This window comes from Dermacentor albipictus, chromosome 3, assembly GCF_038994185.2.
Source record: "Dermacentor albipictus isolate Rhodes 1998 colony chromosome 3, USDA_Dalb.pri_finalv2, whole genome shotgun sequence".
Lineage (NCBI taxonomy): Eukaryota > Metazoa > Arthropoda > Arachnida > Ixodida > Ixodidae > Dermacentor > Dermacentor albipictus.
The window spans coordinates 179291607-179318418 of record NC_091823.1 but is presented as its reverse complement, the minus strand read 5'-3'; the positions used below and the strand labels follow the sequence as shown (position 1 = coordinate 179318418).

Genomic DNA, 26812 nt, shown 5'->3' with positions numbered 1-26812 from the left:
CTACTCCTATTCACCGACGACCGTACCGAGTTTCTGCGTCGGAACGCCAAGTCATTCAAAGCGAAGTGAACAAAATGCTAGACAAAAACATCATTGAACCTTCTTCGAGTCCCTGGGCGTCACCTGCAGTGTTGGTTAAGAAGGCGGATGGCACGTGGCGCTTCTGTGTAGACTACCGTCATTTGAACGACATTACTAAAAAGGACGTCTACCCGCTCCCACGTATAGACGACGTCCTTGACTGCCTCCACGGTTCCAGCTATTTCTCTTCTATTGATCTAGGCTCTGGATACTGGCAGATTGCTGTTGACGATATGGACAGAGAAAAAACCGCGTTCATCACACCTGATGCCTCTACCAATTTAAAGTAATGCCGTTTTGATTATGCAACGCCCCTGCCACCTCTGAGTGTATGACGGACTCCTTGCTCCGAGGTTTCAAATGGTCCACATGTCTCTGCTACCTCGACGACGTCATCGTCTTCTCACCCACGTTTGACACTCATCTTGAGCGTCTCACAGCTATACTTGATGTATTTCGAAAGGCGAAGCTGCACTTTAACTCGTCCAAATGTCGTTTCTGCCGCCGCCAAATTACTGTTCTGGGCCACCTCGTTGACGCTTCCGGAGTCCAGCCTGATCCCGACAAAACTAGCGCTATCCGAGACTTTCCGGTTCCGAAGACAGCCGCCGACGTTCGAAGTTTTGTAGCGCTATGCTCGTACTTTCGTCGTTTTATTCAAGATTTTGCGGCAATTGCTAGACCCCTCACTAATCTTTTGAAGAAAGGCGTACAATTCTCGTGGGGTACTGCAGAAGCCGCCGCCTTCTCTCGTCTCGTTTCTCTTCTCTCCTCACCACCCATTCTCGCCCACTTCGGCCCTGATGCCTCTACAGAATTGCGTATAGATGCCAGCGGTCATGGCGTAGGTGCCATCTTAGCCCAGCGTCAGCGTGGCCAGGATCGCGTTATTGCTTATGCGAACCACCTCCTCACACCACCGGAGCGCAACTATTCCATTACGGAACGCGAATGCCTTGCTGTTGTCTGGGCGGTTGCAAAGTTCCGTCCATATCTTTACGGTCGCCCTTTTTCCGTAGTCACTGACCATCATGCTCTCTGGTGGCTCTCATCGCTAAGAGATCCTACAGGCCGGCTTGGTCGATGGGCTTTGGGGCTACAAGAATTTTCATATTTCGTAGTTTACAAGTCTGGCCGCCTGCACCAAGACGCTGACAGCTTGTCGCGTTACCCTGTTGACGACCCTGACTCTTCCAATATTACCAGTGCTGCTTGCGTATTCTCTGTGTTGCAGCTGCTTCATTTCACCGACGAGCAACGTCGTGACGCCTACATCAGAGCACACATCGACCGTTTTGAACACTCTCCGGCCGACGCCACACTACGCCTCTTCATCCTCTTCCGCCTCTTCATCATCCGGACGGCTCTGAGTTCCTACTTGTCATACCTAAACACCTCCGCTCAACCGTTTCAGAAGAGCTCCACGACGCACCAACGGCAGGACACGTCGGCGTATCTCGAACCTATGACCGTGTACGTCGCCGTTTTTTCTGGCCGGGCCTTGCCCGTTCCGTACGATGCTACGTCGCCGCCTGTGAACTTTGCCAACGACGCAAGAAGCCTTCCCAGCTCCGCGCTGGTTACCTGCAGCAGCTCGACATCCCTGCCGAGCCCTTCCATCGTGTCGGCTTAGACCTTCTCGGCCCATTTCCGGAATCAAACATGTGGGTTGCAGTGGCGGCGGACTACGCAACCCGCTATGCCGTAACCCGCGCTCTTCCGACCAGTTGCGCCACTGATGTTGCGGACTTCCTCCTGCGTGATATCATTTTGATTCATGGTGCTCCGCGTCAATTGCTGACAGACCGTGGCCGTACGTTCTTAGCCAAAGTCATTGACGACATCATGCGTGCCTGCTCAATACAGCATAAGTTTACCACCTCCTGCCACACTCAAACGAACGGCCTCACTGAGCGTTTGAACCGCACCCTTAGACATGCTATCCAAATACGTTTCAGGCGACCACCGTGACTGGGACCAGGCTCTACCTTACATCACCTTTGCGTATAACTCTTCCCGTCTCGAGACTGCTGGCTTTTCACCTTTTTACCTCCTGTATGTCTGTGAACCGACGCTACCTCTGGACACTGTGCACCCGTCCACCACAGCATCAACTAGCGCTTATGCCCGTGATGCTATTGCCTATGCTGACCATGCTCGCCAACTTTCGCGCGCTCGTCTACAAGTCTCTCAAGACAAACAAAAGCAGCGCTACGACCTTCATCACCGTGATGTCAATTTTGTCCCCGGCACCCTCGTGTTGCTTTGGTGACCATTGCGTAAAGTTGGCCTTTGGGAAAACTGTTTTCCTGCTACACGGGCCCATATCGCGTGCTTCGCCAAATAACAGATGTCGCCTACGAAATCGTTCTCGCCAAGCCCACTACGTCCTCTGCTGTGACCACCAGTGACATTGTCCACGTCCTTTGGGAAAAACTGCTTTCCTGCTACACGGGCCCATATCGCGTGCTTCGCCAAATAACAGATGTCGCCTACGAAATCGTTCTCGCCAAGCCCACTACGTCCTCTGCTGTGACCACCAGTGACATTGTCCACGTCGCCCGACTCAAGCCCTACAACTCTCCACGTGCCTTGGATATTTAACAGCACCGTGACGGCGCTTTTGCCGCCGGGAGGTAGTATTACGATATTATCGGTAGATACCCGAGAGACGAGCCGCCGTGAGAACGACGACGAAGTGGGTCTGTGCTCTTGGCGCGAGTGAATGTCGGCCTGGCGCTCTGGCTCCAGTCTAGTGTAAATAGTCTGTAAATAGTCTCTTTTGTCTGTGTCTTTCTACACGCAACAATATATATGGCTTGAATAAATGCCTGCCAAATATTACACCGTCACTAAAAAGACTCGTTCTTTCGGGCAGCTACCAGTCACCCTACTGATATCGTACTCGCGAATCACTGCTGATATTGTATACATGTCACAGTGGTGCTGTAATTTCCATATTAGCATTGTATTCGGTAAATGATGTTGTTTTTACTCAGCCTTTCTTAATTTATCCTCAAGTAGCCATATCGGCTATGGATGCAGATGCCGTCGCCGTCATATTAACGGATTTCAGAGCAATAATCATTGTTCTCCTTCTTCCGGTTCTTCACTCGGTCAAAGACATGCAAAGCTTTCTAGGGCATGCTTCTATTTTCGTCGCTTTGCCAAAGACCTTCTCAAGGGAAATGCCTATTTTTCATGGAATCCTCAAGAAGTCATCGCCTTCACCGAGCTTGTAACAAGCCTCAGAACGCCGTTTGTTCTGGCATGTTTTGATCCAGCCGCAGTTATCAAGGTGCAAGGAGACGCCAGTTGGTAATGGCATCGGAGTAGTGTTTGTTGAACGACAACGAGGCCTTGGCCACGTTATTGCATACGCCAGACGTCTATCTAAAGCACAACGTAACTATCTTATTATAGAGCGGGAATGTCTTACTAGGCTGTTGTCAAATTTTGCCCTTAGTTATACGGTCGGTCCCTTTCTGTGGTTAGTGATCATCATGCTTAGCTGAAAGACCCAACGTGACTGCTTGCTCGGTGGATATTACATTTTCAAGAATATTCGTACTCAGTAACGTACAAGCCCAGCTGCCTCTACAAATACGCTGAGTGTTCGGCGTGTTATCCCGTTGATTGATTGATTGACTGAGAACTTTATTTAATAGATAGGAAAGGTAAGGGAGGGGGATGGGTGGGTGCCTAGTCCAAGACTCCATTGGCCGTTGCTGTACGCTAAGCCTGGTCTAAGAGACCCTTCCGGGTCTCCAAGTCCGCTCTAGCGAGGACGGTGACAAAACTGACGTTGTACACACTGAGTCTTATCCACTGCGTCTTATCCATCTCTGAGTGTTTCCACATTCGCAACGAGCAGCATCGTGATGACTTCCTGTGGACGCTCATGAATCTCCTTCAATTCAGGCCTCCTGACGTATCCATGCGCATGTTCGTTCTCCAGGATGGGGCACAATATCAACGGAACTTTCTGCCTGGCGACCATGAAATATGGCTCGTCCTACCGAAATGCCTGCGTTTTACTGTTTAGTGCCAGCTCCCCAACGCGCCAACCACAGGACATCTGGGAGTCTCCCACACATACGGCACTTATGAGCGGGCCAGGTCTTGCGCGCTTCGTTGGGCGTTATGTTGCCGCTTTGTGTTGGGTCGATATCCTTTCTCCTCTCCATACATCTCCCTCAGCTAAAAATTGGGTCGCCGTAGTCATGGAATTTGCGGTATGCCATTACCCAACTGCTCCCTACCAGCTGCGCGAGTGATATCGCAAATTTTCTTCTGAGCGGTGTCCTTACAGCGAAGCTGTTTATAGCTAAGCTTCCCTAAAATGTCCATGTGTGCGAGCAAATATTAACATCATCAGCGATGGCTCGTGCCACTGCTCCCGCGTTAGTGGTCGTCGTCTTCCACAGCTCGTTCCAATGGCGCTCATGCTAGCGTTCCTATAGTGCCCCTCCCTCGGCGAAAGCGCTGACGGCACTAGCCCACTACCAGTCGGTGCTGTGATTTTGGTCTCAAATTCTTTGCTTCATTGTATAGCTTGCGCCTTCGTCGTCGTCGTCTTCCACAGCTGGCTCCATTGCCGCTCATCATGCTAGCATTCCCATACTGCCCCTCCCTCTGCGAAGGCGCTGACCACGCTAACCAGTCGGTGCGGTGATTTCGGTGTCAAATTCTTTGCCTCAGTGTGTGGCGAAATGAAAGCACGAGTGTATATAACAAATGCGTATAACGAATGTATAACACGAATGCATAAAAATAAATCTTCGTCATGACTACCACTGATAAAAAAAAAAATATGCAGATCCCACGCACTGTGTGAATAGAATTAAGCGAAGCCTTACGTGCTGGATGCTTTGATTGACGAGAATTAGCGGTGATGTTTACGGTAAAGCTTAATTTCTTCAACGCTTAGTCTGACACGAGTGTGGTGAGTTGATGTTCAACGTTACCTTACGGGCTCCAGTGCTGTTTGTCTGCGTAGTACACAGAACATGCAGGGAGAGGTGTTTGCTTGAGGCATTGTTGCGATTCATATTTCATAACCTCTGAGAGGATTGAGCACAGTAATTAGTTGACATGGCACATCGCATTGTGGCAGAAGTATTAAACTTGAATTGTATTATGGCACTGTACGTGCCAAAATCACAATGGGGTTAGGCGTCACACAGTAGTGGCGGACTCCTGATAAATTTTGACGCTGTGATGCTCTTCAACTTCTCCCAAAATCTAAATGCACGTGAGTTTTTTTTATTTCGCCTTCGTCGAAATGTGGCTGCCACGGTCGGGATAAAATCCGCGACTTCTAGCAACGCCATAGCCGCTAAGCTACCGCGGCGGGCACAGAAGGGGTGATATCACGGGTGACCGCTTCCGTACTGTCGCCTGGACCCTGCGGTGTACATTAATTAATGCGGCTCTACTTCTGCACGCCCTGCGTAGTTGTCCACTTGACATATTTGCATAGTGTTTATTTTTCATAAATAGCAGCAACGTACTGCTCCGTACTTTGAACATAAGCTTATTCAGCTTCTCCCGTAACCGCCATCCTATAGTGGTAGGGTTTGCTTACCTTCTCACGTCACCCCCCTCCTCGCTTGTATAGGAATTGTCTCTACTCCTCCCTCCTCCCCATAGTTCTACGTCCCCTCTGGACTCGTACGTTAGTAGAAAGAGAAGCGCTGCAGTTTCTGTAATTTTTCTGAGGGGAGTCACGGATAATTACAGCTGTCAAGAAGCTATGGTGGCGATGGCCAGGGAGCTCTAGAGGGCATTGCGCACATTCGACGCAGTGGCGTGAAAACGAGTTTCTAGCATCACCTTTCCTCTCTGTCTCGCCTCTGTCCTATATGCACACGCATTCAATCACCCCCTCCGCCATCCGACGCGCTGTGCTTGACAGCAGCAGCAACAGTGGGAAAGTCGAAGGAAGGGGCAAAGACAGCTTCGCTTTAAAAATAAGTGTGTTCGTACCTTTGTTCAAAATTTGGTGTTACCTCTTTGTCCAGAGTTACACAGCTTCGTTGGTAGCTCAGGACTGCGCACCTTCACACAGTGGAATGGCTCATTATTCTTTCCTTTTTTACAACATGGTGCTCCACGTCAGTTACTCACAGATCGCTGCCGTGAATTTTTGTCGTGAGTTATCGATGACATCGTCTAATCATGTGCTATGCAGCATAAACTGATCACGTCCTATCATTTCCAGCAGGAATAGTTTGGCCGAGAGCTTGAACGATACGTTGATAGAGATGTTCGCCATCTATGTCTCCGCTGATCATAGTGAGTGGGGCTGTGCCTTACCATGCGCAACGTTTGCCTGCAACTCCTGTGGGCACGACAGGGCTGGTTGTTCTCCCTTTCATGTGTCTGATGTGGCCGAGAACCGAGGTTATCACTGGATACCGTGCCGCTCTTTTCTACGTCACCGGCTGTGGCGAGCACGGCGCCATTGCACGGGCCGATCACGCACGACTCATTGTCCTCACTCCGCTCACTGCGTTCCAAGCCAGCCAGAAGCACACTTACTGCCATCGACGCCGCGCAGCTAACGTTTTGCCTGGTTGACATGTGGTCCCCGCCACGGCCAAGCGGGCTTGTCCGAGAAACTCCTTGCCCGCTACGCCTGTCTTACCGTGTGTGGCGCCAGGTGACTGAAGTGACATGTGAGATAGCCCCGGTGTCTTTTCGGACGGTATCCTCATCGCCTTCCAATTTTGTCCGCGTTTCTCGGCTCAAGCCGTGCCATTGTACTCTCGACGTTGACCTCTAGCACCACTTTAACGGCGCTTTTGCCGCCGGGGTAATGCTACGGGGCAGTTTCAGGTGGCAGGAAATCCCAGGGACGACGACGAAGAGCTCTAGCGAGAGCCGCATTCCATCTTGCTCAGCGTTGCCTATCTTGTGCTCGTATAGCTTGTACATAGCCTTTCGCTTGCGTTTCCTGCCACTTTAAATATATCGAAGCTAGAAAACCGTGAATTGATAAAATACGAAGTACGCACAATGTTAAAAGATAACTAAAAGATTGAGTTAAAAATTGAGTTAGAAGTTAAGATTGATGACAATTGAGTTACAGTACAATAAATAAAGGTATTTGTGCAAATGTGTGTTATGCAAGAGATACAAAATACCGGATCATACGTTTTACATCAATAAAAGTTCATTGTGACAATTATTAAAATTGCAAAGTGAGCAAAGGTATTTATATAAAACGCAAGACAGCAAGTCTTGCGTCTTGCAGCAAGAGGCTCACAAGAATGTATCTAATATACAGTTGTTTAAACAGTTCGTTTACCATTGATTTTAAAGAGGCGATCCTTTATTGGATCAAGTAAGCATGACTAATTAATTATTTTATTTATTTCAAGAAAAATCTTGCAACGGAAGAATTGAAGCTAGAACAGGGCGTTATACCAAAGAGGCATTCGTAAAGAATGTGGACGCGTTGTTCCTGTTGTATACATGAAACAAGCTCGTGAAAGAGGGGTACGAAAATAAAGAAAAAATGACGTAATTTTAGCTTTTCTTTGAACAAAGCTTTGCTGTGATACTGTTTGAAGATAGCAGGGAAACTTGTGGCTAAATGCATTGGCCTTTCGACCTTGCTAGAAAGCTTTGCGAGGCTAAGCACGAGGCCACCTGTTCGATTCCCGGCCACGGCGGTCGCGTTTCGATGGGGGAGAAATGCACGGGCGCTGGTGCACCGCGCATTGGGGTTCAGATGGACGATACACAGGTGGTCGACATTGATCCAGAGTCCCCCACTACAACGTGCCTCGTGAACAGACGGTGGTTGCGGCACAAAATAAAAATAGAACACACAGAATTAGGAAAGGACCCTTTCTAACATGCTAAGCAGTAAAACTATTTCAATCACATCATGCCTCGTGGTAAAATTTAGCTACTGACATTGTGAAAGGTAACTCAAGTTTTCTTGCAATCAACATGTCTTGGACACGGACGGGACTTCGGCTAATCAACTGCGAAAGGTAGGCTGATTATTAAGGCGATGCGGATATTTAAAATTTCGCATATGAATCGAATAGTATTTGCTGTTCCATTCAGGAAATCACCATTCGGAGGGGTCGGACATTCACTTCGTTAGACTAATATTAAGGACCAAAAAATTCTAGCAGTCTACAGTGAGAAAGACGGACGCGAGTGGACGCTCCTAGGAATAATTGTAGCGCAAGAAAGCTGTAGTTGTTGCCATGACGAACGAGTTGCTGAACAAATTCATGGAGGAGATCACTCCTGCACAACAGTTTGTCTCGCCTTACGCAGCCTGCGAATTCACTCGCTCAACATAGCAGACCAATTTACTATTTCAGCCACCTTCTTATGCATGTTGGCACTCTTTTGAAACAATTTATCGGGTCCTATTTCACTTAGCTCCGTCAACAATCACTTCACTTTACTATGTGCCTCGAGCTATGCGCAGTTCCTTTGTTTTCTTTTTAGGCTAAACAGATCCAATCACTTTTTCTTTGTTCTTTATTGACAAGCTTCTTAGCTGAAATGAAACGCAGTTGGTAATAGCATGAAATGTATTAAATAGCGGAAGTAAGCATTTTGTTGCCAACAGACTCCATGGACCCGCATATTTCATATTTTTTAGAAATTAAGAGTATTCGGCATTCGATTCGATATTATAAGGTTGTATTACTCGGACATTTGTGTTCGATTCGATTAGAAAATTTTATTTGCGAACACTTCTGCTAATTAAATGAAGTTATCTTGCAAATTCTGGTTAATCAAAGAGCCAGAATTCGCTAGATTTTTTGCCTGCGTCCGTAAAATACTGCGCTTGCAAAAAAAAGTAATGTTTTGTTTTTACTGCTCTCTTTTTGAGAAGTATCGAAAGTATATACATACCTTGGTCCGTAGTTGCATACTTGCGTGGTCTGGTATCTCTTAGCGTTGTCGTCGTTCTCCAGCGTGTAGAATGTGTAGCCGCAGCCGACGAACCGGGTCTCGCCCCACATGAGCTGCGAGAAACGAGTCAGAATCGCAAGCTGACCACTCTAGGCATTTCAGCACTGTACTCGGAGCACAGGTTGCGCCGTGGGTGGTCAGAGTTGGATTCAACTGCTGCGGAGAGCGGAAGCGCGAAGCAGGAGCACAACCGGACGACGAGACAGACAAGGATGAGCGCTACTTCCAGCTGAGGTTTGTGTGGGCAAGACACGGAAATAAGTAGTCTACCAAACAATCACAACCAAGCCTTTTTATCGAAGGAATTATACTTAGATGTAAAACAAGAAAGGCTAAGGAACTATAATCTCGTTTATTGCATGCACCGTTACTTCCAAGGAAGCTCATTCCCTTGTCCGATAGGGACAGGGAAGATGTGCTCACGCATGAGCCGCGCTCATGGGTCATCTGCGTAGTTTCAATGACAATGTGGGCGCTGTGCTCCCTGTGGCTTTATAATGTTATGGTGTCGTGGAACACGGGTGAACAAACGCATGAACGGCAAAGCTGTGCAAAGAAGCCATCTTTGTCGTTCCGAAAGTTGTTCGCGTGTTCTTGAAGGCGGTCGTTAAGGTATCTACCTACCTGGCCCACGTAACAATCACCGCATGAGAGAGGTATCCTGTAAAAGACTCCATGTGCACAATCCACATAGCTTTTCCCGTGTTTGACATTACACATGGTGGCCTGTTTTTCCGCGGGAATGGTTAGTCTGACAAGTCTTGCCAATTTTGAGCAGTGCGAAAAACGCCACCCGAATTCGATCTCTCTGTCCGATCTTTTTTAGATGGTGGAAAAGCCTGTGCTTCTATGGAATGACGGATTTTTCGCAAGCTTATCCGTTATCTTTAGTGGGGTATCTTGTCCTTTGCTGCTCTCAGTTTTTCCTTTTCGGTGGATTACTTCCGCAGTTGAGACGATAAACGCCTCTGCGAAACACGAGGCCTTAAGACGGGATACTTGGGCTTTAAAATCCCTAACCATGGTATGGTGGCAAGATCAATACAAGGTGTTCCAGAGGCACCTATGTTCAATGCCTCACTTCACCAGTCTGCTGCGTGTGGAAGAAAAAGGCAACAGTGGCTTATGCGCATGGGATTCGTAGCACCAATATACATGATGAGAGTGAAAAAAACAACCTGATATTGAAAAACCACAAAGTATTGCTTTCAATCTCCCGTTTCAATGCTAGAAGTATCAGACACTCTTCAAACGTGTCTATCATCTGCACTGCGAAGCTTGCGGGACCGCGCTCTAAAGCAACTAACAAATCGTCAAAGTACATGATGTTCATAATGACACGCGTACCTTCGAACCATTTCTGCAACAAATTGTCAAGTTGGAGCAAGCACAAATCGTTCAGCAAAGATGCAGTGCAAAGAAGCGATTGAAACGGCCTTCGTTTATAGGATATACACATTTCGACTCCGTTCCACGAGGTGGATGCGAAGTATAACTTAGCGAGGTCTATTTGTCGCAAAATTTGGCTGACTTCTGTACGCGTAAGCCCACAGTAGGTGCAATGATAAAAATATTGTGCAGTTTTCCCACAACACCGTAGGGAGCAGAGTGATAGCAAGGTTCATATTTGGGCTTGGATCTCCTAATATGGTGTTCTAACTATACCATTCGCGAGCGCGATATGCCCGCACAACTCCTGCTGGTCAGAAGAAACAGCGCCGTGGCAGCTAGCAGGCGTCTCACAACGCTAGCGTCACCAATAGGACTGCATGTGTCGCACCTTGATGGTGCACGCGATGAGACTCGCGGGTAACCATCGGCGTCATTGAGGGCCCAGTGAATTGTGAGATAACCGCAGCTTGACGTTTTGCGGCCCGTCCCGCTTAGACCAGTTGGGGGTGAGGACACTCTGTGGCGCCGCCTGCAGTCAGCGCCTCAATGCAAGGAAAAGTAGGATCACATGTCGGGAAGTCTACTTCAGTGCCGTCGCCTGCTTTGAGTTTCGTCGCACATCCGCGAAATTTCGGTTGCTTGCCGTTGTTGCAATTGGGTCGCAAGCCCCAAGGGTAGCGTTGTCCTGGTGGCCTGGGGCACAGCTGGAAGCATCCGAAGGCCCTGGCAAAGGATGAGTAGACTGCTAACAGAACAACTTGTTTATTCTAGCATCGTAAAAGAGCGGCCGGTCAGGTCGACCGAAGTGGAGAGACGGGAGCGCACGTAACTCGACAGAAGAAATCGGAGCCTCTCTCTGCGTCCGTGGGCTGCTGCTTTTATACTCTCGGAGTTGAGGGCAAGAAGGAACGGCTCTGGATGGCGCGCACGTGACGGCGCCGCTCGGGCACGTTGAGACTAGAAGGTGACGCATTCGCCGGGCCGGCGCCGGTCAGACCTCCTCGCTTCACAGTTGGGGAGCTCCTCTCCGCGGCTGCCGCGCTTTGACAAGCGTGGGCACCAACATGCACACACACACACACGCACACACGAAGACACGTGGCATTGAAACATGCCTGGACGCGATTGGCGGGGAGGTGTTGCGGCAGCGCTGAACGGGCCAAAATGTCCGCCGCTTTGAACGAAGCACCGGCGTCCGTTGCATCCGCGCCGGCCATACCACGCGTCGTAGGCGAAACGTAACACCGTACTGCTATGCAACAGCGCTTCTTCTTTGTTCTGATCTGTATGTTTTATACGGTGCTTTCCTGTGCCCATTTGGGCCGAATTTGACTCTACGTGCTATAGCTGGTATAGAATTCAGGGTAGCTTCTGCCGACGCTGAACAGTCCTTAAATCCCGGTGGCAAATTTTAAAGCGCGCATACATATCTAGGAAACAAAACGAGTTCATTCGAAAAAGTCATGCCAATCGAGTACGTAAACCGACTAATGCAGCCTGTCATGCACGTGGCACAGTGGCTTGAGTTGGCTTGAACACGTGAAGGAATGGTGTCGTAGCCCTTGAGGATATTTTGGCCTTTTGTATTGTAATAATGCGAAAGCATTATGTGACTCGTGAAGTGGAAAATCCGGCGTTGTCGGCGTGACTGGACCAAAAGGCCAACGACCGCTCAACCTTTGGTGGGAGTCGTACCCACGACCTTTGATGTTAATAAAGCTAAAGTTAATTAAGGTACTCGAACCAATAACCTTTGTTGGGAGTCGAATATAGAACTAGGTGTCCCAAGAACTAGTTACTCAGCGGCTGAAAGGCTATAGACATTGCACGGCAGTCGCAATGCTTCACGTTGGAACAAATAAGTGCCCCTTGAATCTTTTTCACTCCATCGCTGACGACGTGCGCATGCAGTTGTATCGCGATGCTCGATTCAGTTATCCTCACCTGCCTGTGTAGCATGAATTGCGGCTTCAATATCAGCATCTCTTCATGTTGTTATGTATCTTCCTCGGTTAAGTTACCAACAATATTGTTGATCAGCAGAGAGAGAGAGAGAAAACTTTATTTGGTCCATTAAGGGTTTAGCGTGCACTGTTCGTCTTCATCGCTGCAGACGCTTGACTTTCTTAGCAAGGTTGGGCGCCTAGTTCAGGGCTCCACTGAGCCGCGCTGCTTCGCTTGCGTGCTGCACCATTGCCCTTTGGGCGGCGAGCTCGCAACTGGTGAGCCGGCTCTCCCACTGCTCCGCACTCGAGGTTTTGTGTTGGTGGAATGTGTAGTTACGTTTACACTCCCCGGTTATATGGTAAAGCGTGGTGGTTGCCCCGCACCACGGGCATGTGTCCCCAAATTGTGTAGGATACATCTTGCTTAGTATATGTAAGTTAGAGAAGGTTGCCGTTTGCAGCCTCCGCCAACTAGCTGCTTGTTGCTGTGTTAAGGCTTCGTGTGGCGGGGAGTATCTAATTTTCTTGCCTTTGTGGTACTTCAATAACTCTGAATAGCCGATCTCCACGGTGAAGTGCTGTCCTAGGGCGTGTGGCCGCTCAACTCGGTACGTGAGCTCGCGAGCCAAGCTGTCTGCCCTTTCATTTCCTTCTATCCCCGTGTGTGCCGGAATCCAGATTAGTTTGTGGGTTTCGGTGTGTCTGAGGTGTTCTGCCTTGCGGAGGATAGCTAAGGCAGCCCTGCAGATTCTACCCTTTGTGTAGTTCCTGCATGTCTCTTTTGAATCCGTTAAAATGACCATTGATTTGTCTTTTTGATAGCCCTCAGCCGCCGCCAGCGCAATAGCGACCTCCTCCGCTTCCACTATCCTGGCGCTACGTGTCGTTGCGCAGGTGATTAGCTTGTCTGCATTGTCAACCACTAACGAAGCTGCCTTAACGTAATTTCCATGCCTATTCCATGGATACAGTGTTGCATCCATGAAAACCGTGTCTTCTAGTTTGGCTAAATGCCTTTCCACATAATCTGCCCGCGCCTGCCTTCTGGCTGCGTGGAGATTTGGATCCATGTTTTTTGGAATGGGATTGACCTGCAGGGTCTTACTGATCTAGTCGGGTATATCGGCGGATCGATCTAGATGCCTCCTTGGGTCGCGACCTAACCTTGTCAGGAGCGCTCTTCCCGTAGCCGTGTCGCTGAGTCGGTGATACTGTGCTCCAAGCTGTGCTTCTGCCAGTTCGGCGAAGGTGTTGCTAATCCCTAGCTGTAGCAGCTTGTCGTTCGGTGTGTTTCTTGGTAGGTGGAGTGCCGCCTTGTAGGCCTTCCGCAGGATTGTCTCTGCTTGTCCCGTTTCGCTCTTGATCATGGGGTGGTATAGCAGCCAGTAGATTACCCTGCTGACTATGAGGCTTCTGACGAGTTTTAGCTTGTCCTCTTCTTTCATCCCACGCCTTCGGTGGGAGACTCTGGTTATCATCTGCCTACCTGTTCAGCCGACTGTGTGGCTGAATTTCCTGCTTGCTTGTAGCCACATTCCCAGGACTCTTATCATGCTCCTCTCCGGGGTGTTTCGCCCCTCCAGTTTCACCTCGAGTCCATCCAGATCCAGATACTCGCTAAAGAATAAAATATGATTTTATTTTATTTTATTTGATGCATCAGTGGGTGCCTTGCTACGCTCAGTAGCTCAGACTTCTAGGTAGAGCAGGCTAGTCCTCTTTCCTTCACGTATTTTTCTATGCAGCTTGCTACTTGTTGTAGCTTCTCCTGTTTCTCTCCCAGGGATCCATGGTTCACCCAGACGTGATGTCGTCTGCGTACATCGCGTGCTGGATGCCCTGGATTCTGCTGAGTCTTTCTGCTAGGCCGATCATCGCCACATTAAAGAGTATGGGCGAGATGACCGAGCCTTCGGGTGTGCTTTCGCTTCGCGTGGTGAAGACATCATTCCTCAACTCCCCTAGTCCCACTGTGGCTGTTCTGTTGGTCAGGAAGTCTTTGACAAAGTCATGGATTCTTCTCCCACAGTTGGTGTTATTTAGCCCCTCCATTATAGCGGCGTGGCTGACGTGGTCAAAAGCACTTTTTATATCAAATGCCATGACTACGCTTTTCCCATTCTTGGGCATTGTCTCCAGGACCTCTTCTTTAAGTTGCAGAAGCGCGTCCTGCATCGAGAGGTTCGCCCTGAAGCCAAATATAGCGTCTGGGTAGAGCCTCTTGTTTTCTAGGGGTTGCTGGTTGCGTTTCGTGACGATCTCCCTCACTTCCAGAAGTGAGGGAGATTGGTGTGAGAGTCTCGATCTGCAGCTTCTTGCCTGGTTTGGGAATCATGACTACCACAGCATGCTTCCACTCGGCTTGTATCTTTCCTTCTTCCCAAAGCTTGTTGAGGTAGCCCGTCAGCTGGTCTGCTGCTTCATCGCTTAGGTTCCTTATGAGAGAGTTTCTAATTCAATCTGCTCCTACCGCTGTGTTTTTCGTAACGGCTCTCATTGCCGCGGTGACTTCTTCTCTGGTGATAGGCTTGCCTATACCTCAGTTTTCCTCTCCGAGATAATCTCGTTCATATCCCTTGGGCTCGTCAGTCCCGTAGCATTCGGTTCTAACTTCATCGAGGAACTGCTCGTCGGTTCCCTCATGTTGGTGCACTAGCCTTTGAATTGCTTTGCCGTTTTCTGCTTTAGTCTTGGTAGGGTCCACTAAAGCCTTAAGAATACGCCATGTTTTAGCCGTTCTAAGTGTCCCATTCAGTGAGGTGCTGAACTGTTGCCACCCTTGCCTGGTTAGGTGTGTTGCGTACTCTTCTGCTTGAAGTGTTACCGCAGCTATTTTCTTCTGTAACTTCTTATTAAATTTCTGCCTTTTCCACCTTCTGGTGAGACCGCGTCTTGCCTCCCATAGCTGGAGTAGCCGCTTGTCTACCTCTGGTATTTCTTCGGTTCAATCTGCCTCCTTGGTATACATTTCCTGTGTTTGTTTAAGTTGTTGGCACCACTCCCCTATCGAGGTGATGTTGCCCTCCAGCTGCCGGCAGTGGGGTCTAAAGGCGTCCCAATCCGTGCGGCGAGCTGTGCCGATCTTCCTCTTGACATTTTCTGCTACGGTGCTTATTTTTATAATGTGATGGTCACTGCCAAGGTTTTCTAGCAGGTTCTCCCATTCCACTTGCTTTGCTCCTTTGACGAAGGTTAGGTCGGGACACGTGTCTGGGCTAACGCTGTTGCCCTGTCTAGTTGGTTGATTCTCATCCGTACGGAGCTCGCATCTGATGCTCTCTGCAGCTATACAGATATTTCTCGCCTTTTCGTCTTTGGGGTAGCCCCAGCTCGGACTCCTAGCGTTAAAATCTCCCGCTATATTTAGGGTGTTCTACCCCATCAGCTTGCTCGCCCCGGCGAAGAGCTTAATGAAATCTGCTTTCTTCTGCCTTGGGGGGCTGTATAAGTTTACTATGAAGGTGCTCCTGGCTTTCCTTTTCTTCTTAGGTATAACCTATGTTATTACATGTTCAATCTGTGTATCCTCAATCCCGTCATGGGCTATAGCTATAATTTTGTTGCTAACGAGAGTTGCGGTTCGTCCGCTCTCTTGGCACTTGTACCCTCGCAGCATGGGTGTGCAATTAGTTTCTTGAAGCATAATTATATCTGGTGGTGTGCCTTTGGTATAAATGAATTGCTGCAGGAGTCCCCGCTTGCGCCTGAACCCCTGCAGTTCCATTGACATATCTCTAATTTGTTTTGTCCTGCCATGTTGCGGAGTTACTAGCATTTGTTCCTTGCGCTTTTGATCCAAACTTTTGTTCGTTATATAGCCTAGTTCTGGCATCGTTAATGGTTTGCTGGGTGTTTTGACTCTTCACGTAATTACGGAAGCTCTGATCTGGCAGCGCTACCTTCTGCTGTATTTGTTGGACTTGGTTCTGCATAGCTGCCATGAAATTGCGCATTTTATCTTTGAAGCTCTGCTCTTCTGATTGTTGCTGTTGTGCGGGCTGCTCAGCTGGCGGCGGCGGCGACCTAACGGACGAACACCCTTCCTGCCTTTGCCATTGCATCTCCCTTAATAGGTCGCCAATTCTTTCCTTAAGCTGGCGCGTCTCTTCACGGCGGAGCTCTAGCTCTCGCTTTAGTGCCTTGTTTTCCTCTATGATTCTGTCATAGTTTGCCTACATGTTGTTTTGTTTGTGGGTGTTTTGCCTCGAGTGCGGGGCTAGCGATTTGGGAGGGCCCGCTCCCCAGCTCACCTTGACTCCGCTGCTCTTCTTCTGCAGTTGCTGCTGCTGCCCTGCCGCTGGCCCGGCCCGCCGGTCTGCTTCGCCAAGGGAGGGTAGGATTCGTCCCTGATGGCGCCTCGACTCTGGCTCCTGCTCCGATTGCGGCTTCGGCTGCATGATTTGTGTCCGCTGCCACCGCCGCCCCGGCCCTGGTCCGAGTCTTCCTCCCCGAACCAACGTGGCCTCCGTGTTCGGCTCCGGCTTCGGCTCCGGCTGCGCCGCTGGCCTTTATGACTCGGTCTCCCCCACAGCTCCTCGGCCGCCTTGAGGCCCTGCTTACAGTCCCGCGTGCCTGTCACGTGGCCGCCCCCGCAGATCAGGCACTTGGGACTGCACTGGTGCTGCTCCATTAGATTTTGTTCGCCGCACGGCTTGCAAGCCTTGGCCTCGGGAGTCGGGCAGACATCTGACCGATGACCTTGCTGGCAGCGGATATAGCATACTTGTCTTGTTGGACGATGTGGGTAGCACGACATTTCACCGCCATAGTAGAGAACTTGTTTCGGAGTGATGGGGCCGTCGAAGGTTACGACCGCGGTACTTGATTTTCCCAGCATGCGGGCTGCAAGGATCTTAACTCCCTGCGTCCTGACTCGTAGATATGCTTTGAGCTCCTCCGGCGTGGTCCCTGGGTCCACCCCGTGGATAACTCCTCGCTGCGTGCCTTCCGGCACCGCAACGTGAGCGGGAGCGTAACGTGATCAGCAGAAATTTCTTGGACGTAAAATTTTAAATTTTACAACACGTAAAATGCAAAGCCTTCAGGATCAGCGCGCACCTTTAATAACGTGCATAAGGAGCTTATCGTGCCACATAGGCGTGTCTTGTTCACATGCCAGCCCCGTGCACAACAACAACAAAGACGATGAAACTTGGTGTAGTTTTCTCTTTTTACCGCAGAAGCCCCAAAAGAACAAGAAAAAAAATTATGCACATCCCACACACTGTGGCAATAGAAGCGAAGCTTTCCTTCCTGGATGTTTTCATGGACGATAATTAGCGGTGATGTTGATGTCTAAAGCTTAATTTCTGCAACGTTTAGCGTAACATGTGAGTGGTGAGTTGATGGTAAACGTTACCTTGCGTGTAACACTGCTGTTTATCTGCACAGTACACAGAACACACCGGGAGAGGTGATTGCTTGAGGCGTTGTTGCGCGCCATATTTTATAACCTCTGAAAGGGTTGAGCGTTGTCATTGCCTCACATGGCACATCGCAATGTGGCAGAAGTCTCAAACTTGAATTGCATTAGGGGGCTGGACGTGCCAAGACCACACTCGGATTATGAAGCACGCCGTAATAGTGGACTCCTGATTAATTTTGACAGCGTTGTCCTTTAACGGGTCCCAAAGTCTAAGCGCACGTGCATTTTCTATTTCGCCCCCGTCAAAATGCGGCTGGCGTGATTGGGATCAAATCCACGACCTCTAGCAATGCCATAGCCGCAAAGCTGACGCGGCGGGCCCAGAAGTGTTGATTTGATGGTCAACCGTTTCCGTCGTTTCTCCTGGACCCTGCGGTGCGCTTTAATTAATGCGGCTGTGCTTCTGCGCGCCCTCCATAAGCTGCCCGCTTGACATATTTGCATGGCGTTTATTTTCAGAAATACCAGCAACGTACTGAACCTTTCTTTGAACTTAAGCTTTTAATGTGTCCACGAAACCGCTGTTGTATAGTAGTTGGGTTTCCATGCCTTCTCACGTCAGGTCCCCCACCCCCCTCTCTTGTTTGTAAACTGCCTCTTCTCCTCCCTCTCATTCTTCGCCTGTTCTCTCTACACATCTACCTGCGTCCCATCTGGCCTCGCACGTTAGTAGAAAGGGAAGCGCTGAGGTTTCTGCAATACTTCTGACGAGAGTCATGGATAATTACAGCTGTCAAGCGGCTAATGTGGTGATGGCCAGGGAGCTCCAGAGGGTTATTGTGCGGATGTGACGCGTTGGGGTAAAAACGAGTTTCTCCCGTCGCCTTTCCTCTCTTACTCGCGCCTGTCATCTATATACAGACTCTGCACCCCCTCCTCCCCCACCGGACGCGTTGTCGTGACAACAGCAGCCCATAGCAGCAGCAGTGAGAAAGTCGAGTGAAGAGGCAAAGGAAGCTTCGCTTTAAACAGCTTTGTTTTAAAAAACAAGAATGATGTGCGAAACTAGAAAGTGAGGTGGGGAGTGGTCATGTTTTTGTTTTGTGCTGTGAAATTTACTTGAAATTTTCTTATTTGTTCAAAATAACCTTACAGGCCCTATGGCAGGGCATAAAGTAAGGAGGGCATATTAAACAGTAAAGGTATAAAAAGTACAAATTTCCAAAAGGAACAGTTCTATAAAAAGATTTCCGTGTTCATTATTGAAGACAGGGAATACAAAGTAATATCTGAAGCCATAGGAACACTTTGTTTTGTGTAGGTCGGTGTGTTTTGTGTGTAGGTCGTTTTGTACGCATTGCTAAGGAAAACCGAAGTCAAATGCGTATTTCTTCAATATGGTAAACGTTATCATCAGCTGTAACCCGGTCACTTCTTGAACTCCGAGTCTTCGAAAACAAATTAACTTGCTGACCACAAAATTCCAAGAACGCGCCTTTAACTAATTTATGCCGTCAGAAGAATTTCTCACCAGTTTACTTTCACACAGATCAGGTGTTGTCGCTACATTCTAAAGAAACAATCCAACCAGAAGAAAAATTAATATATTCCACGATGAGCGTATTAACAGCAGCTAGAAGGCCCTGAGCAATTCCTTTCGAGTATAATGTGGCAATTTGTACCGTTAAACCACGAGGGGCAACGTTTTATGAACAATCAAACTAAAATAAACCTAAATTGCACGTGCCGGCGGTGGTGACTACTTTACTTTTTCTTTTGAATAAAAAGGGAAGAGGGATAGAAGGCGGCCGAGGGTGCTACGCACGGTAGTCATCTGCAACCCGCTCAGCTCACTCCACGATGTCGTCCTGGATTGCTGGCCTGAAGCTGCGCAAGGCAGCTTTCCATTGCTCCTCACTACCTATTAATTTACGGAGGGATGGCAGGTAAAATAGCCGCGCGCACTCTCACTGCGGCTAAACAATGTCACCTGGCACAACTTTCAACGCAATAAAGATTACAGCGCGGCAATTCTCGTGGTGGTCATTGCGCCCAATAAATAGTGGACACCGAGGAGGCTCACAGGACAGCGCGTGCTTTACTATATTCCGCTGATTTGCCCTCTGCGCAACGCTCGGTCGTTGCTCCGTCCTGGCGTATAACACGGGTCACTCACCCTTCCACACTTGCGGACCTTGCAGAGGCGCGGCGGCGCGCGCACCGCGATCGCCAACAAATAATTTCCCACCTGGCGAACATTGAACCAGTGAAATGCAGGAGCCCCCAGACGAAGCTACGGAGGCTCGATGCTCTGCTTATCCGACAGGTGCAGACCGCCACTCTTGTCTCTAGCACAACCTGTCCTCCTCAACAAGTTTGGCTAGTCGGCGAGGCTGCAGCCACCTGGGCCTGGTCCTCCCCGTCAGGCCTGTCTCCGGTGTTCATCTGTGCTGAGACAACACACCACCTGCACGATAGCGTTCTGTCTCACGCTTTCTTGGCTCTGCCACCGAGGCAATTAAGTGTAGCCCTGGCAGTGCGTCCTGTCCGCGCCGTCATTTTTGCGCCTAAACGCACTTCGCGTCTATGGAGACACGGAGCGCGTGAGCCGCGCATGCGCCGTCGAGTGGGACCGTATGACAACACTGGTCGCGGCGGCGACTGCGCCGAGAAGCAAATGCGCCTTGGTCGTTGACATGAAATCGGTTGCCTGACTTGTGTTGAGAGAAGGCACTACTCGTTTTAGAAGCAGCCGGCCCATGGCATGCCAACGAAAGCGTGATTTGTAGCTGAGAAAGGGGGCACTAGCCCAGCTCTCACTAATATCGCAATCGTAAGGAATGATCCCATGTAGCGCAGTTGTACTCTCCAAGCTCCGTGCTGTAATCTCACAAGTCCAAGAAATCTGGTTATGCGAAATACTTCTCCTTTTCCTAACCTGATTAGAGTCTGCAATCATCTTTACGCATCGGCTTATCGAAAACTACAGCTGGCATAAATGAGCTGACGGTAGCAACTGTGGCAACTGCCGCAGAAGGACCTAGAACTCTTTTACATCTATTGTGTAGAAACAATGCGAAATTGGTGAAAGCATGCACTGCTAAACATCGGACGTCGATAATGCTGCGATGTGCGCGCAAAAGGAATTGGGAGAGGAAAGTGGGCGATAAGTTGCATATATTATCGAGGTAGCAATTATATGTCGTCATTCCTGTCGTCTTCGTGACCGTAAGCATCGCTGTGATGTTCGGTATAAAATCCAAGTGCGATAACATAGCTTAGGTGCTGTAGATAGATAGCTGTAGTTAGATAGGTGTAGGTGCTAGCGAGAACTTGCGAGGGTGAGCTGGCAAGGGTGATGCCTTGATGCGGCGGTGTCTTCTCACGCTGGCAAGGAAGGAAGGCGGGAAGGGTGCGTGGCGTGCGCAAAGAAGGGAGAGGGCAAATGTGCTCGCTTTTGAATGGCGAGGGCAGTGCGCATCTGCTCTTCTACTGCAGCCGCTGAGCGTGGCCGCGTGCGTGCTATTAGTGAGGCAACTTGCGCTGGGTTCGAATGCTAGCCGACCAGAGATAGGTGATCGCTTGGTGTGCGCTATGTTTTCGCGCCCATAATTCCCGTTGATGCGAGCGGCAGTGCAAAGTGAAATTTCTTCACTGCTGCTGGCACTCTTGATCGGGCCAGCGTTAGGACAGCTAGTTTACACGGTTATCGAGTGAGATGTATTCGTGTTTGCCTGTGAGCACGTGAAAACCTGCTTCTTTAGTTATTAGGCAAATGTGTACAGTAGTTTATCATCATCGTTGTCACCATCACCATCATTATCACACCATCATCGTCACCACAATCATCACCATCATCACCAACATCATCACCATCACAACCATCATCATCATCATCGCCATCATCACCATCCCCATCATCACCATCATCATTCAGCGGCAGTCAGCGGCAAACCTTTGTCGAGGACTAAACGTTTGCTTTGTTTTTAGTAGGCGCTGCAAGCAGCTGTGGGACAGTATCAGCTGGAAAAGCGCTCGTATCTTCAACGGCTATCATCTTCGCAACTGTTACTGGTTACTGATCTACGCATGCGGATCTCGGGGAAGCTGCAGTTTCGACGTAGCAAGCCATCATTGACTTCATTGGCTCTGGACCTACCAATAACGTCCCCCTGGCGTCGATCACCGATTATTTAAAGGCCGGCAACTTCGTGGATCGTTGCAGTCAGCGGCAAATCTTTGTCCTAGACTAAACGTTGGCTTCGTTTTTGACAGGTGAGTGTTAATTACACCTGTTGTAATTCACCACTTTCCGGGTTTTGCCGCTGACTGCACCATGTCTTCTTTGTGTACTTCTTGCTCAAAAGCCATACCGAAAGATGGAAGATTTATGAGTTGTTCTACCTGCGAGGGCGAATTCCACCTGGGGAAAAACTGCTCGTCAGTTTCTGATAACACCTACAAGAAGATGAGTACAGTAACACGTGAAACGTGGAAGTGTCCTTCATGCAAGGTGGATTCGGTTGAGCAACCAGACGAAGCATCCAACCCAGGTGATGGTTCATTCTCACAGCAACTGTCTGCTCTAAATATGAAACTAGATTCTTTGACTACAACTGTTTCAGCACGGATGGTGAAAATTGAGGAACTATTGTTGGTCAAGAAAACTAGTGAAAAGGTTGCTTCGGCAGTCGAGCACATACAGTCCGCTATTGATTTCCTTTCGTCAAAGTATGACTTGGTGCTTGCTACAGTGGTCACTAATCAGAATGATCTTGCAGACCTTCGATCACAAGTTCAATCGCTCGCTCCAACAGTAGTTTCCCAGACAGGTGATTGACAGGATAAGTGGAGAAATAAATGACCTTGAAGAATACAGCAGATGTAACTTCAAGATTCACGGCCTTCCTGTCAAATCTGATGGAAACTTACACTCTTCCTTAAGTACTTTGGCAGGCAAGCTAAACATAACCGACTTTCAACAAGCAGATATCTCGGCAGTGCATCGGCTGCCATCCAGAGGCGACCATATTCCACCGATTCTAGTGCAAACTCGCTCAATTTCTGTTAAGCAGAAATGGCCCGGGGCCCAGAAGAGCCTTCCTGATTTGGTGCACGACGATCAGTATCCTTGGTTGTTTTTGAATGATAACCTGTCTCGGGCTAATCGCGAGTTGTTCCGTCTGGCAAGGTCTCGTGGCAAAGAAAAGGGTTTTGAGTTCGTCTGGACCAAAAATGGGAAGGTCCTTGCAAAACAGTCCGAAGGCGCACCTCTCATTCGTATCAATAAGCTTTCGGATCTTGAAAAACTAACATAACCATGTCTGACATTGGTTTCGTGAAGTGTTCCGATTTTTCTGAAGTCCAGAAGTTCTTTCAGCATCACACAGGCAATTCATTTCAGTTTAATCACGTTAATATTCGCAGTATACGGAAGCATTGGGACCATTTTTGTGCGCTGACTCACTCTTTTCATTCAGATTTTGATGTTGTTGCTCTCACGGAAGCGAACGTTTCGTCAGATGTGTTATCACATTTCTCGCTGTCAGGTTACCAGTTACATTCTTATACTTGTCTACAACGAACAGGAGGAGGAATCGCAGTTTTCGTTAAAGGTTCTTGGTCCGTTTCTGAAATTAGTATTCCTTTTACTCAAGCAGAAGAAGTTGGGCTCCGCCTAAGTACACCTTGGTTGTCGTTTATTCTACTCACAATTTACCGCCCTCCGTGTTGTAACAGTCGAATCTTTTTAGCTGAGCTTGATTCTGCAATATCATCATTTTCCAGTGAAGAACACGTGTGCATTATCGGGGCTATGAATGTCGATATTCTACGCCCAACTGTGCCAACGGTCGCAGATTATCTTGACACTTTATCAAAGTGTGGACTAGAGACTAAAATCCACAGCCCTACACGTGAGGAATACTTAGCTGGGCAGCTGATCTCATCTTGCATCTACCATATAAACGTGCGTTCTCAAAACCGGTTGGTGTGGCCTGCTGTGGTTGAAGTCAAGCTCGCAGACCACTATTTTGTCTGCTGCTCCTTAACGGATGGTTCCAGCCATCCTGCACCATTGCGCAGCCAGCAAAACGTATTAGTACTTGATTATTAGTGTTTCGATGAAATAATAGCAAAGTATGATTGGGATTTTTTTATTTACAATGTGTCCCCTGCAGACTTATATGACAGTTTCGTAGAGGTTTTTCGTTCACACAAAGCCGAATCTTCACGCATGGTGATCGTTAAGCAACGATATTTAGACAATAAGTGGATATCACCCGCAATATTGAAAGCCAATAAAGAGAAAGATTTGCTCTGGGCTCGATCGAGACGTGCTCCAAACTGTACTGAACTACGACTGCAGTTTAAACATGAACCAAACCGAGTTATTGCCATGATCCGTCTGGCCAAGCGCAACCACTTTAGATCTCAGTTTAACGACGCACGTTTTAACAGCGAAAAAACATGGTTATTGGTAAATAACCTCAAAGGAGTGAGCGCTGTTATTTATAATGATAGATATTTCACATCTCATTTCCATAAACATGCAAAGAGCATTGCGAATGACCTTAACAAACTATTTTCTCTGGTCCATCTCGTACCCCGCCTACCCTCTGTCCTATGCCTCCCAGTGTGATGGAATCTGCTTTCCTTTCTGACATTACCGAAAGTGATTTAAGGTGTATACTTTTCAGTCTTAAACGTAGCAAGTCTCCTGGTCATGACGGCCTCACTGTTTTTGAATTGTGCAGAAATTTTGAAGCGATTAAAGGTGTCATACTAGTTATCCTTAATAGTATCATTACCAGGGGTATAATACCGACTTCAATGAAAACTGCTAAAGTTATACCTTTGTATAAGGGTGGCTCCAGAAATATGATGAGTAATTAGTGACCTATCTCTATTCTGCAATGCATTGGCCAAATTTTCGAAAAGCATCTACTACTTACCATGACGAATTGTTTGAATAGGCACAATGTTCTATCACCTTGTCAGTATGGCTTCACACCAGGAAAAGGAACAACAGATCTTCTTGAAGAATTCTCTGACATACTAAATTCAGCTTTTGATAAGAATGAAGTCGTATGCTCTCTTTTTCTTGACGTAAGCAAAGACTTCGATAGCATGTGCCACGTTCTTCTGCTTGATAAACTTTCTGCATGGGGATTTCGAGGTTCGTTTTTACATTTACTTAGTAACTTTTTATAAGATAGGCGCCAATATGTGCCGATTTCAAGATTCCATAGCGATTTAGCGGCAATTACTTCTGGAGTCCCGCAAGGTTTTATAGTGAGTGTTTTGTTAATCAATCTATACGGTAATGATCTTGCTAACAATGTGCCTGTTTCACTGTTCTAGTATGCTGACGACACTGTTATTGTTGCGCACGCAAAGAAATACACTGATGCTGTCACAGCATTACAGATGGCAGCTATTAAAGCCAGGTACTGGTTTCAGTCTAACCATATCAATGCTAATACTTCTAAAACGCAACGTATTTGTTTTCATAACCCTTTAAAAAAATTTGAGTTGAGTCATCCTCTTTATTAGCATAATTCCTCCTGTTCTCTTTGTAACTGTGTACCAGTAAAATATGCGCATTCGGTCAAATATCTTGGCCTGACCTTCGACAGTGATCTCTCTTGGAACTCGCACCTTTCTTTTGTTTGTCAAAGACTTCGTGCTATATCTTGTGTGCTGTATATTATTAGACATTTTATGCCTTTTTCTGTCCATAAATGTGTTACACACGCTCTAGACTATAGTGTGCTTAGTTACGTAATCACTGTTTATGGTCACTGCGTTTTTCGCTGGAAGCGCAGGGTGAATTCTCTTCTGCGCTTACTTTTAAAGAATATTGCCTACGACCTGCCCATTCGTAATAACATTGATATTTTTAGAAGATTAAAGCTTCCAAATTTTAAGGCTTTATTCACAGAATTTATTGTGCTTAAACATTTCTGGTACAGTCAGTTCACCATTCCATATGTTCCTGCACGTGATTTGAGAGCAAAATAGCGTTACTGCATTTCTCGCTCTTCAACCCAGTACGGAAAGCGCACACGTCAATACTATGTACATACCTGCCTGTTTCAATAGTATGCCACCTAGTGTATTCCGCATGAGAACAAAATACACCCTGAAAAAAATATTGCGCTATGTCTCCGCGTTGCTTCCTGCCCCATAATGATTTAATCGAGTGTTACTGTCTTAATTTCGCATTGCTGTCATCCCTTTTGATGTTGTATGTTGTAACAGTTATGTCTCTATATAAGTGTCTCTGAGTTGTTAAATATTTCTTTATTTCGCTTGTCGAGTTCGTTGCAACACCTCTATTTTTCCTTTGTTTTGCTAATGTTTGCTCAAGCCCTCAAGCCACTCAAGCCCTTGGTGAGGCTTTGGTAGGCCTGATTTTAGTGTACGAGAATTGATATTAATAAAAATTCTATCTATCTATCTATCATCACCATCATAACCATCATCATCGTCATCATCATCATTGTCCTCATCATCGATGGTGGCGGCAGCAGCACCTTATCTAAGGACCACAACAGGATGAAGGCCTCTCCCTGCGATCTCCATTTACCCTGTCCTGTGCCAACCGATTCCAACTAGCGCACGCGAATTTACTAATTTCTTCGCTTCACATAGTCTTCTGCCGCCCTAGACTGCGCTTCCCTTCACTTGGCACCCATTCTGTAACCCTAATGATCCAACGGTTATCTAACCTGCGCATTACATGACCTGCCCAGCTCCATTTTTTCTCTTTATGTCAATTAGAGTATCGGCTATACCTGTTTGCTCACTAATCGAAACCACTCTCGTACTTTCTCTTAACGTTACGCCTACAATTCTTCGCTCTATCGCTCTATGCACGGTTCTGAAGTTGCTCTCAAGCTTCTTCGTCAACTTACAAGTATGTGTGCCATATGAGAGTACCTTAAAATGCACTGATTCTACACCTTTCTTTTCTATGATAGTGGTAAGCTTCCAGTCAGGAGCTGACAATATTTTCCGTGTGCGAAACAACCAGTTTGTATTCTTCTATGAATTTCGTTCTCATGGTCAGCGT

The 26812-nt window shown here is 47.9% G+C and overlaps 1 protein-coding gene across 2 annotated transcripts in view; it reads right to left on the bottom strand.

Annotated features, from left to right (window-relative positions):
- Window positions 1-26812, bottom strand: part of LOC135899893 (CRISP/Allergen/PR-1-like) — a 232784-nt gene that overhangs the window by 58117 nt on the left and 147855 nt on the right. For both annotated transcript variants that reach the window (XM_070536296.1, XM_065429286.2), the window contains exon 5: window positions 8974-9086. In XM_070536296.1, coding sequence (XP_070392397.1) covers window positions 8974-9086 — 113 coding nt within the window. The remainder of the gene's footprint in view (window positions 1-8973; window positions 9087-26812) is intronic.